Source organism: Medicago sativa, chromosome 7 (assembly GCF_051527215.1).
Source record: "Medicago sativa cultivar Bolivia chromosome 7, Bolivia_mono, whole genome shotgun sequence".
In the NCBI taxonomy this organism is placed as follows: domain Eukaryota; kingdom Viridiplantae; phylum Streptophyta; class Magnoliopsida; order Fabales; family Fabaceae; genus Medicago; species Medicago sativa.
The window spans coordinates 101,006,526-101,019,468 of record NC_140755.1 but is presented as its reverse complement, the minus strand read 5'-3'; the positions used below and the strand labels follow the sequence as shown (position 1 = coordinate 101,019,468).

At 30.5% G+C, this 12,943-nt stretch overlaps 1 protein-coding gene across 1 annotated transcript; it reads right to left on the bottom strand.

The window, feature by feature from the left end:
- Window positions 1-309: 309 nt before the first annotated feature.
- Window positions 310-5,002, bottom strand: LOC146911294 (uncharacterized). The gene is made up of 6 exons (XM_085723650.1): window positions 4,689-5,002; window positions 4,412-4,527; window positions 3,934-3,992; window positions 2,072-3,823; window positions 1,649-1,793; window positions 310-1,161 (listed from the first exon to the last, which is right to left on the bottom strand). The coding sequence occupies exons 2-6, from the start codon at window positions 4,506-4,508 to the stop codon at window positions 479-481; spliced, it is 2,736 nt and encodes a 911-aa protein (XP_085579776.1). The 5' UTR covers window positions 4,509-4,527; window positions 4,689-5,002; the 3' UTR covers window positions 310-478.
- Between the last annotated feature and the right edge of the window lie 7,941 nt (window positions 5,003-12,943).

Below are 12,943 nucleotides of genomic sequence, written 5' to 3'. Positions count from 1 at the left end.
TTGAGGTTGAAAAATATGAAAGAACAAGGGAGAATATACTTGAGTGAATCCATTCCCCAATCGCCATTAGAGCTTAATATATACTACTAAAACTCACTTATCTTTGGTTCCGTGTCATGAGATATTTTAAACTTCTAGGTCAACAAAACAAATTGATATTAAATTGTTTTGTGGTTATTCTAATTGAAAACAATACTTCTTCAGAGGAAACAGTACAATTGTACAGGGGAGGGAACTTGAATAGTTACTTCCATCTTATTAATTTGCCAATGGTTACCGGTTACCATATAACTAAGCTCTTTATCAGTATTATACTCCCAATAAGTGGTCATAATATTGTAGTACTGCCCAATGGAAAAACATGATGGACTAAAGTAGATTATGTTCCACTTCAGTGTTTCTTTGTCAGAATTTTAATCAATGGTATTAACAATTTTACTTCATAAACACTACATAATGGAAGCTACCAGGGGGTTAGTTAAACAAGCAACAAATCAGAAACCATCTCATCAATCAAACAGTCTAGTATGTCCCCTTCAACCTCTGACCCCTCTTCAAATGCTTCAATGTCAAAGTCAAGCCATTTCCCATATCCAGTGCTCATGTCATTGCAGACAAGCTCATCCACCATTACATCTTCCAAGTTTCTAAAACTCATCATCTCCCTGTATAACTCATCTGCCAAAAAGTCCTTCCTTTGAATTGATGTCACCCATCTAGGCCATGATTTGCAACTTCCAACAAAAGCTTTTTCACATCTCAACTCTAGGCACTCACTCACATAGTCAAATAAAACCTTCCTTTCAAGCTTAGAGTGATCTTCTCCACAATATGATGTACCTGATGTACTCTGATGGTTCTCCAACAGATCAAAGAGATTTGGCATTATGACTGAATTAGTTTGACCCATGACAAATTCTTCTGCCATAAACTCTGTGTTGCCAAGTATTTTCTGTACATATTCAAGCTCCATGTCGCTTGATATTTTGAAATCTACCATGTTTGGTGTTCCACATATTTGTGTGACAGCCACATATTGCCCCATAGACATGGAAGAGCTTTGATCTGACCATGTCACTTCATTTTCAAGTGAATCAGATTCGTTTATCTGGGAAATATTAGATACTTCTTCATCTAGCATGGAAGAATAAACGGTGCTGCCTGAAAACAGGAAGAAACTGATCGGCACGGCAATTTTATATGTATTATAAGGGCATATGCTACGGAAAAGCAACAAAATTCATGGAATTTCGTTTTCACCAAACATTGATGAACAAATATGTAACAAGTGAAGATTAACTCATATGCACTGAAAGTCTAAAGCTTTTTCTTACACATGCATCCCAATCAAATCACATGATGATCTCACTTTGTTAGGTAAGTTCCTAACATATATGAGATGTGATTAGAGAGTAAGTGTAAAATAATTTTACACTAAAGGTACATACAAATTAAATTCTAACAAGTTTGTAACACACAGGTGCAACATAAAGGATATTTAACGAATAACATCTGATTTTTGAAAAATGTATAAAAGGCTAAAGGTTTTAGAAAACTGATGCAATGTAAGAAGTAAAAAGTAAACAGGTGAGAATTTGCTTTGAGATCAAAACAAATAAGGCCCATTGAAGGGAAAGATAAACATTACCATATGCACTGTCTTCACTGTCCAAGTAACTTTCACTGACAGAAGGAGCTTGAAAATTTTTACCAGCATCAGAATGCTGACAACCTAGATCATTTCCACTTTCATTGTTGCTGCTACAGCTATGATCTTCCCTTACTTCTGATGTCTGTACAAGTGATTGAGTACAAAGTAAGCATTATGATTCTTAGTTCACAGATTATTGAAAACTGCAGACAACCTAATTTGGAAAATTAGACTCAGTAAATGGCGTGTGGACAGTCTTAAACAATTATTCTCAGTAAATTGGACTCAACATATTGTTTTGACTATGTGTTGGACTTGGAAAGAAGCTAGCAAAATGCTATATATCAGTAAATACTACTTCAAATGAAGACCATTACATATGAAACTGAGTATGTATAAAAAAAAAATGACATAACGTACCTGCAGTTGCTGATTCATGTTAAGCACTGGATCCTCACTTGAACAACAGCGATAGTTATGCATGCTATTAAAATTATCAATGAACATTTCATCTTGTTCCATGGTATTGGTGTTAACCATACTGGATGCTTTGTCTTGCAAACTAGATCTCAAACCAGTAGAAGGCTCCTCTGAGATTACGGTACACTGAGGTAAGTTAAGTCTCGATGTCAATTCTTGCAGCTTTTGCTCCAACAAGACACTCAATGCATCACTATCTATCATATGTGTCGGAGATAGCAATAATTTTTTGGGATGGAGATTATCATTATGCCCAAGAGAGTCAACACCAAATCTAGTTCTGGTTTCCATCACTTGCTCGGCAGAGGATAGTGACTCGGGCACACTTCTCTTCAAGGGAGACGTAAATGTAAATGAAACAACGTCATTGCTTTCATTCATGTTAAATGCATTCTGATCAATACTTCCATCAGTTGTAAAATTGCATTTTATGGACTTGCTTTCAAAATCATTTCTTTCATGATCAGGACTTCTTGCCTCAGGAACACCTCTGCTGTCATACTTTTTCTTTTGAGAAATATTATGTGTTTTGGATGGGGGAAACTCCTTTCGGTTATTGATTGCCCTAGAGCTTGACCTTTTAGGCTGAACATTGACATTTGTAGCACCCTTGTTTGTTGCCTTTCTGACTCCAGTAGAACTTTCTGAAGATGAAACTCGTGTTGTCGGCTTATTGGAATCTATTTTTGAAGTTGATTTACCTTTGGAAGTCATACTATTTTGCTTTTGATTATTCTGTACCAGCACATTGCCATTACGGTTTGCACACGTTTTCTGCGGCAATGCTCGATTTGTATTTGGTTTCTGGCTCCTTGTGAGCTGGTTTGACTTAATCTCATTTGGTTCTTTCTGCTTCATATATTTCCTATTTCCATTTGAAACCATTGTATCTCTGCTTTGAACGTTGTTTTTGGCTTGCATTGTAGGAGAACCTGATTTTCCTTTACTTGTTAAATGAGAATAATTACGTTTTTCAGAATCTCTTGAACTTAAACTTGAACCCTTGAATGATGATGTACCTTTGTCAAAATTAGAACTCCTCTCACCAGGCTTACAATTTGAAGAGTTGGCATTGTTTGGGTCGACTAGCTTTCTAGACACGGGTGCATGTTGTGCAGCTTCCAATCTCTCTTTCAAATCAAGAATTCTCAAGGGAACAGATGAAGACCCGCCTGATAAAACTCTATTCCTCGTATATGGCTGAGGGCTTCCATCAATTATCTTAGCAGCCGCCTCCATTACATGAGCTGCATTCTTCGGCGGCAGAAAACCATTACTCTTGATTGGAGACAATAACCTATTGTGAGTAACTGGAATGGGTTTAGCCGACTTTGGAGGCAACATTTCAGTTTGAAATCTCTTGAGTGACTGGTTTTCCATTTTATGTGCCCTTGATTCCATGGCATCCCAAGAAGACTTCTCCGACTTAAGTGGTGTGTTTAAGTAGTCTGCACGACGATAGTCATCCATGGAACGAAGAGCACCCTCATTATAATGAGAAGCATGAAAGTTGGAGCTGAATAGTGAAGCACCGGAGAGCTCACCGACGTCCGAAGTTGGCAAAGAATCCAAACCCATTAGTCTAGCTACTAACCCGGGAGCTTTACTCCCACACCCCTCATCACTACAAACTGATGAAAAATCGCCACTTCCTATATTACTCGGACTTGCTCCATTCTCATCCACCTTTATCTAAAACAATTTCAATAACCAAACCAAAAAAATAAATCAAATAAAAAAAATGCAACAAAAAAAAAAAAAAAAAAAAAGCAGACAGCAAAAAGTGGGGGGAAAATTCACACCCTATAGAACTTTGATTCCGGTAAGGTCTCTAGATTTTCCTTTCCCTGCCTTGAAACTTCTGCAGTTGATGTAACAGAAACATTTAGAATAGGCACATCAAACTCAAGCAGTTGAAGAATAATATATGACCATGTTTGGATAAACTTACATAACTAAGCATTTATATAAGTGCTTATGTATTAACTATTTCTATGCAGAAGATAAAATAAAGCCAAATATTTTCGTGTAAGCTATAATTTTTTTTCATAAGCTATCTTGTAGAGCTTATGGAAATAAGCTAAAAACATATTATGGACATATCATAAGTTGTCTACGTAAACTCTCTCTAACATTCTCACAAGCGTTTATGACAGTAGATAACCTCAAATAAGTCAAACCAAACAGGTTCTAAATAGGTGGACAAAGGCAAGCAAAAAATGTGATACTAAAAACAACATTAGAGAGAGAGAGAGAGAGACATGGCATGATTAACATTACCAGGTAAGGTTTGATTGTTCCAAACGAGCTTCTTACGAGATTTAGAATTCCAATCAAACAGGCTAAAGAAACTTCCTTTTGAACGTTTTTTCTCCATTTCCAATTCTTCTTTTTTCCTATATCACAGTCAAACCAAAACATTACCAAACAGTATCAAAATAGTGAAAGGAAACATTTTTATACATCTAAATTTTGTCAACTACAAAACCCAAATCTGAAATCTAACGAATTCGACAATACATTACAGAATAGTGAATAGAGAGATTCAAGATCTTACCTTATACGAGAAACCCTTCCACTCAGTCAGAAACAGAATTGCAAAACTTGTTCTTTACGAGGTTTTGTGACATTTTCATGAATCAAACCAAACACCCATTATCCAATGTATGCAATTTATTATAATTATTCCGCAAATCGAAACAAATAATAATAATTTATCGAAATTTGGAAAAGGGGAATACGAACACAAGCAAATAACCCTTCTTTTGTGCTCACATTCAGAGCAAAGAGATCTGTGGGGGGGAGAGAGAGAGAGAGAGAGAGGTGTGAAGGTGGTGTTGTTGTCACTTGGGTCTTGTGAAGTGAGTGAGTGACGAGAATTGAGCTCAATCAATGTAAATGCCGCACCATGCGTTTATTTTCTTAATTCTTAATTAAATTATTATTAAACTTTTCTTCACCAAAATAATTACTACTCCCTCCGTCCCGTTTCCCAGTTTGGTTTTTCACACAGATTAAGAAAAATGTATAAATAAAGGGGAAAGTAGAATATATTGTATTAGGAATGATGAAAGTAGTACACCCTCCGGTCACAAATATAAGCAAAAATCCATATTTTAGATACATTCAATAAATGATGTATGTGATCTTTATTGTAGACAAGATACATCATTTATTGAATGAATCTAAAACATGAATTTTTGCTTATATTTGTGACCGGAGGGTGTATTAATTAGAGTTATATTGTATTGAGAATGATGAAAGTTGTATTGAAAATTGAAATGACTCAGTTATTTTGGGATACTTTTTTTTAGAAAATGGGTCAGATATTCCGGGACGGAGGGAGTATATTTTTACAATCATTGTTCCTATTTTCATATTAGGATAGGATTGGTTTACTATTATGTCTTGTAATAGGATTGATTCCTATTTTAATTTTTTTTTAGGATAAACTTTATCTTTAGAAGTGTGTGTTTGACTTAGGGCATCTCCAATGGGAGAACTAATTTTGGTTGCTTAACTTACTTTTTGTGGGTCCAAATTGCCACATTGTATTTAAGCAATCTTTAAGCAATCTAAATCAAGTTTACTCCAATGGTGATTACAACAAGGAACCTATATTTGATCCCATAAATTTATATTTTTAATCTTCACATAATTTTGATTCAAAATTTAATTTTAATTCAATTATTTTTATTAATATGTAAAAAACAAATGGTAAATGTTAAAAAATGGAACTGTTGGAGACCATTTTGTATAAAAATAAATAATTAAAACTCACATAATTTATATTTTGTATTTATGAGACATGTGAATCTATTTGTGGGAAAAGCTTGTATTAAATTTTCCAGATTTCCCATTGTTAATCACGTTGATATGTTTTTGCCCCCTCCTCATCCATGAATTTCTATTGAGATTTCAACAAGTTTTATTGTTTTTTAATGATAAGCAACACACTTTTTGCATTGCTTAAATAAGGAACTGACACACAAAGTTAAGCAATGAGAACTCCAACCGGATCTCCTCCAATGCTAAAAAATATAAGCAACGGAACTTATACCTCCACCTAAGCAGGAAGCAACCTGCATTGGAGGTGCTCTTATTGAAATACTAAAAAGTAACTTTTTTTACATAGAATTTAGCAATTGTGTGAATCCTAACTAGTGTCATCAGAGCATCCACAATGGAGACTCTCATCTTTGAGGTCTTAAATGGATCCCACATTGACACATCACTTTTTAATAATTAGTATCTAATAGATACTCAACCACTTCAATAGAGACCATCTAACAAAAGGTTTAATTGGGTCCCACTAATATTATTTATTTAATACACTATCTATTTTATACTATTAAAAAAACCATGAAAATTATTATTTTAATAAAAAGGTGATGTGGGCCCATTTAAGAATGAAGTTTTAATTTAGACCTTGCATCTTTTAAGACCCTTAATGTTTTTTTTCCACAATGGGAGTACCTATTAGGTATCAGGTTTTAAAAAGTTTAAATATGTTTTTAATCTGCTAAGAGTATTCATCCAATATATGACATATACATCTTCATTTTGTATTGTCTTCAACAATCTTGTAAGAACTATTGATCTTCAATCTTCATATCTTTTATCCTTCATATGATGTTTTGTTTTGCCAATTTACATAATTTCTCACTAAACATGCTCAAAATACGTATGGAGTTGCATGATTTATGATAAAAGTGAATTATAACAACTCGAATTAAAACAATACAGATTGTTCCTCAAACCATTGCCAACTCATCTAAATGACATCTTATTTGCCTTCAAATGCAAAGAAAATCTAAAATATCCTAAAATATCATATGATGTTCCATAATCACTTATCTAATTGGTCTTTCATACTTTATTATTATTAAAATTTCAAAGACATTGTTGAAAACCCATTATGGTTAAACATAATCCACTTAAAATACAGTGTATAAAATGACAAAATGCTGCTTTTAATGTGGAACTTGTTTTTTTTTATTGATATTTGTGAACTTGCCTAAAATAAGCTAAAACAAATCATTATTGAAATATAGACTAATTAATGTATCTTATTCTAAATATAGACTAGATACATCACTTGCACAATGAATCAAAAAAATTAATTGTTTCTTATAATAAGGACCGGAGGGAGTAATGTAAAGCTGAAATTAAACATAATGGTGACACTTGTGAATTGATGCCTATATGATTGTGGTTGTTTATGGGTTAACCCATATGAATTGGCATCAAAGGGATTAAAACCTAAGATCTTGAGAGGATCAGACTCGAAGATTTCAAGACAATACCCCATATTCTTCTTTTCTTAACACAAACTCTTGTAGTAACTCCAACTACAACAACTTCACACGAGATGTGAATAATATATTCTTTTGAGCAAAACAATACAATTATTTGGTGGTGGTCAGGGTTTGAACCCCAAACTTTGCATATATTATGCATTGTCCCTACCAACTGAGCTAAGCTTACGAGGACGCCAAAACAATACAATTAGTATAAGACAATTAGTTTAAGAGCCCGTTTGGTGCACATGATATGATAGGGATAGGATATGATATGAAACTGGATAAGGATAGGAAATGATATAGACAAGATAAACATTTATCCTATCACATGTTTGGTGCACACATGATAGCAAGCAAGATATCATATATATCGCAATTAAATGACATAAGTATCCTTGTAATTAATTATAATTAAATATAATTAAGATGTTATTAATTATACAAAGTTATAAAAAAAAATTGTCAATCGTCTTCTTCCTATGTTTAAGGGTGCCGTCATCTTCATTCTTAATGATCAATTAAAAAAAATCATGGCTTCTTCAATTAAAAAAAAAAAAAAATTGTTTACTGTCTTCTTCCTTTTTCAATTACAAATTCTATCAAAACCCCTTTGTGTAACTCCAATTTGTAAAAAAAAAAAAAAAAAAAAATCATACACTAGCAGAAACCAATAAAAAATTTACAGTTACAATCCAAACTCTTAACCCAATTAATTGTTGTCTCTATTGAATATAATACAAAATTCCTAAATTTTCTATTTCACCTCTTTTCAAATTTGACTTGAATACAAATAGACAATCAAGAAAGAAACAAACAAAAAATTAAACAAATTGAGGAAAAAGTGATTGTAGGGTGGAATTGGGGTCTGTAACAAACAGAAGATATAGCGTTGAAGAGTTATTGGGGTCAGATTTGTAACAAATTTAAGATATGTCGTTGAAGAGTTATGGAGGAAGAGGAAGTAGATGGATGGAGAGAGTATAGAGAACATAAGCGATGAATTGAGAGAGAGGGCAAAATAAGAATTTTAGTGCTAATCATGATAGGATAATTCTAACCCACCAAAAGCTAAGGATAAAAATAACAAAGGGTGAGTAGGATAGGATTAAAAATGGGTTTAAGTTATCCTTTCCTATTGGCGCACCAAACAACAAATTGAAACAGGATATGATAGTTTTATCATATCCTGTCTTCCTATCATGTGCACCAAACGACCCCTAAGGGTATAATTAGAATATAAGAAAATTAGTATAACAATATAACATTAATATAAGAAAATTAGTTTAAGGGTATAATTAGAATAATAAAAAGTTCAACCCAAAATCCCTATCCCCTTCATATAGAGTATAAATAATATTATTCCTATTGTAGTGGGATATTTAATGGGATTTAATTTTTTAATTAAAATTTAAAATAATATTTTTAAATGATAAAATAGTAAACAAAATAGTTAAAATGAAGGGTAAAATATGTAATAAAAATGTCAGATTAAAATCATATATTCTCTTTATATATACTAGTGAAAATTTGAAGACTCACGTGTCCGTCTTTCCGCTTTTTTTATTGCGCTAACACATGTAAATTACGAACAATATTTTATGCGAAATTTTGATTTTTATTAAAATTACAAGGACAAATATTTGTGACTTTTAAATTGTAACAAACTTAAAAAAAATCATGTTTATCTTTTTCAATAACAACAATAATTTAACAAATATAATACAAATCTTTTTCTTTTTTAGTACCTCCAACAATATAACATTAATATACATAAATTTGTTTAAGGGTATAATTGGAATTATAAAAAAATCAACACAAAATCTATATCCCCTTCATATATAATATTGTTCCTATTGTAGTCGGATATTTTATATATTAATGAAATTTATAAAATTAAAAATATTATTATTGGAGGATAAAATAATAAATAAAATAGTTTAAATGAAGGGTAAAATAGGTAATGAAAAAGTCAGTCCATACTCATGTATTGTAAGCCTATTTTCCTTATATATTGTATAGATATCTTTAAATATTTGCAACACAATCGTTCTAGATTTTATGTGTTATACTCAAAAATCAAATTTTATATATACCGCTATGAGAAAGTTGATATTTAATTTTTGAATACTAATGTTTATTTTAAAAATATCAACATTAATATGGTGTTTCTATTGATTTTTTAATATGCAAAGTAGATTATACATTATTGCATTTGTCATTATCATTGTATTTGTTATACACAGGTTGATACTTAACACTGAAGTCAAAAAACACAATGTCTTCAAATGAAACATATTACTTAATAATTTGAGAAGTAGAAATTTTATCAAACAAAATAAGAAAAATTTTATTCATAAAAAATTACATTTCTAGAAATGCATAGGTTATTTATGTGCTCCACATTCTCAATCATCTTCTTGGAAACCATATCCCGAATAGTACAAGAATTTTGTGAGAAAACTAGTCTGCAATTAAGAGACTGAGTCCATATTAAAATTGAAATAAGGTGGAGGTATGTAAAATACATCATTTAGATATAAAGATTACGTAAAATATCCTTCAAAAAAAAAAAGATTACGTAAAATAGACATTTCCATAATAGTATGCACAAATAGTGTCTCCATTTGGAAATGTAACTAAAATTGTATTGATGTTTTGAATATATGAAAATGATTTGATTTGGACATACATGGTCCGAAGTGCTCAAATCAAATATAAAACATTACAAGTGTTTTTGTTTAGTGGTGATGTGGTTGTGTTCTGTTTTGATTTTGAAACACTATAAGTATATTGCTTTAGTGAATAGAATAATTAATTCGTCATTCCATTTCAACCTATATATTCTTGCTTAATTCTTTATCTATCACATTTTCTTTTATGTCATAACACGACATATCATAACTTTAATTCATATTTCTCTTGATAAATTAATATGTTGTAATTGAAACTGGTATTTATCCTATGGTCCGCTTGCTTCAAGAAGAAGATGATGAGTTTGATATTGCAATTAATGGCGCCGTACCATATCAAATGTTATATCAAGCGGTTCTTACGAGCCTGTTAGTTAATGGACAACTTTCCATAACCTTTGTGATGTTCACAGTGATTTGTTTAAAAAAATGTCACAGTGTTTTCTTTGTTTGACAGGAACCTCTTGGATCAAGAGTGTTTGCAAACTTTGTGTGATCTTCTCAGATGTCATGATCCTAGTATCTTGACAATATGTCTGCAAACAATTGGAAATTTTTTGAGCATAGGTGCATATAATTGTGATGTTTGGTATCAACATGTTGATGAAAAACGACATATAAAAATTAAGGACTTAGCTTGATGATTAAGATAATGAGATTAGTGATAAGGCGGTTGAAATTTACCACACATACTTGTATGAGTACGATGATGATATTATAATGGCATACAATACCACTTTGTACAACTCTAAAATCCTCCCAATGTGCCTCCGGGTGGTTTCATCTTTCAACCTTGATGTTCCTCACAATGTGCATGGTTTCAACTTGTTAAAAGACATTCATTTTTTGAAAACACTTTACTCTAAACATCGTGATTCAAGGAATAAAACCTTCACTTTTGTCTCTACGTGCAACACATATTAACTTCTTTTGTATGAAAAAGAACACATTACTAATGTAGTTGTACATGAGGATTATTTTTCCATTAATTTTGCAGGCTCATCGAACAAATTAGAGTGTTTAGATTTCTTGACACGACTTTCAGTTCTACTCTTCACACATTTTTATAAGCAAAATGTAGTATATTAATAATATCCATTGTACAAATTGTAAATGTACATAAAATGTTGTAAAATCAATCATCAACATTCTTTAATCAAATGTTTGGTTTTTTGTTGAGAGCTATGAAAAATCTATTTATTTAAAAATCACAACATAAGCAAAGTAATGAACTTGAAACAAGCCAAGAGGCGGTATGGTACAAACAACCTATAAAACAAACAAAAAAATTAAGAAAATAGAAACAATCATGATTCAATAATAGAGATGAATTTGATCATTTGAGTGGAATTGTATCTCTGATTCCAGTCTATGAATTAATTTCTAAAAATTGAAGTAAAATTAATCTTTCGAGTAGAAAGGTGGATTGCAATGATTGCATAACACATCAAAATTAATGACAATATTTTCAAGAATGGTAAGATGAATTTCTTGTTTGCATTTTACACTAATGAATAATATGAAACGAAGAGATGAAGAATAGAAATAATTAATCAAACATCAAATTACAACTTTATCCTTGTGTTTTGATTATTTTTTTGTTGTTGTATATTTTGATATAAATTAAAAGGTACTCTTTGCTAAAAAGGTCTTTCATAAAAAGGAGTGGGTTTATTGTAAAAAACCCGCTTCAAATATTCGCAATATAAAATACAAATAATATATACTTTATATTAAATATAAAGTTGAAACAATTTTATTGTTATATTAAATATACTGAATTTAAAAATAATAGAGTTGCAAACTACGTATATAATATATTAAATATTTCTAAAATATTAAATATAAAGTTAAAACAATTTTATTGTTATATTAAATATACTGAATTTAAAAATAATAGGGTTGCAACCTACGTATATAATATATTAAATATTTCTAAAATCAAATACCACAATACAATTATATAATATATTATGTTTTTATTTTCAAAAATATGCAATACCACTATTAATTTTATGTTAACTTTACTTTAAATTTATATTAACTTATATGTTAAATTCACTGTTTTTGTGTGAGATATATATAATTATTTTGTGTCATTTTTTAATTTTGTTTAAAGTAATTTTTTTATTAAACTTTTAAAAATATGTTAATTTTCCATGCTTGGCAAGGGCATCATATACTCCCTCCGTTTCACGATGAGCGTCGTTTAGGGTTTTGACACACTGATTAAGAAATTGAATGAAATAATCATTAGACATAACACTTTTACTAAACTGCTCTTCCTTTATAAGAAAGAGACAAAATTTAAAGTTGCATTGAAAATTGTGTGAGAGAAAAGTTGGAGTATTTATAGAGGATAACGTTGGAAGAAAAAAATTAAAGTTGTATTAGAAATGTAAAGTGACATTCAATGATATATATATATATATATATATATATATATATATATATATATATATATATATATATATAAAAGTTATACATACAACAAATTTATTGCAAACTCTTAAATTCATAAGCATATTTATATTTTATTTCAATGATATATATATATATATATATATATATATATATATATATATATATATATATATATATATATATATATATATATATATATAAAAGTTATATGCAAATATTTATATTTAATGAACACATACAATTGAGAATTCTTCTTAAATTGATGTTTTAATGATTACAAACTCAATTGAACAAAGAGGTCGAATTGATGTTGATATATGTTGTTTTCTAGCAAGTTAATTTTAGTGTTCTTTAGAACAAGATATTACAAACGCAAAGATATACAAAGCAACATG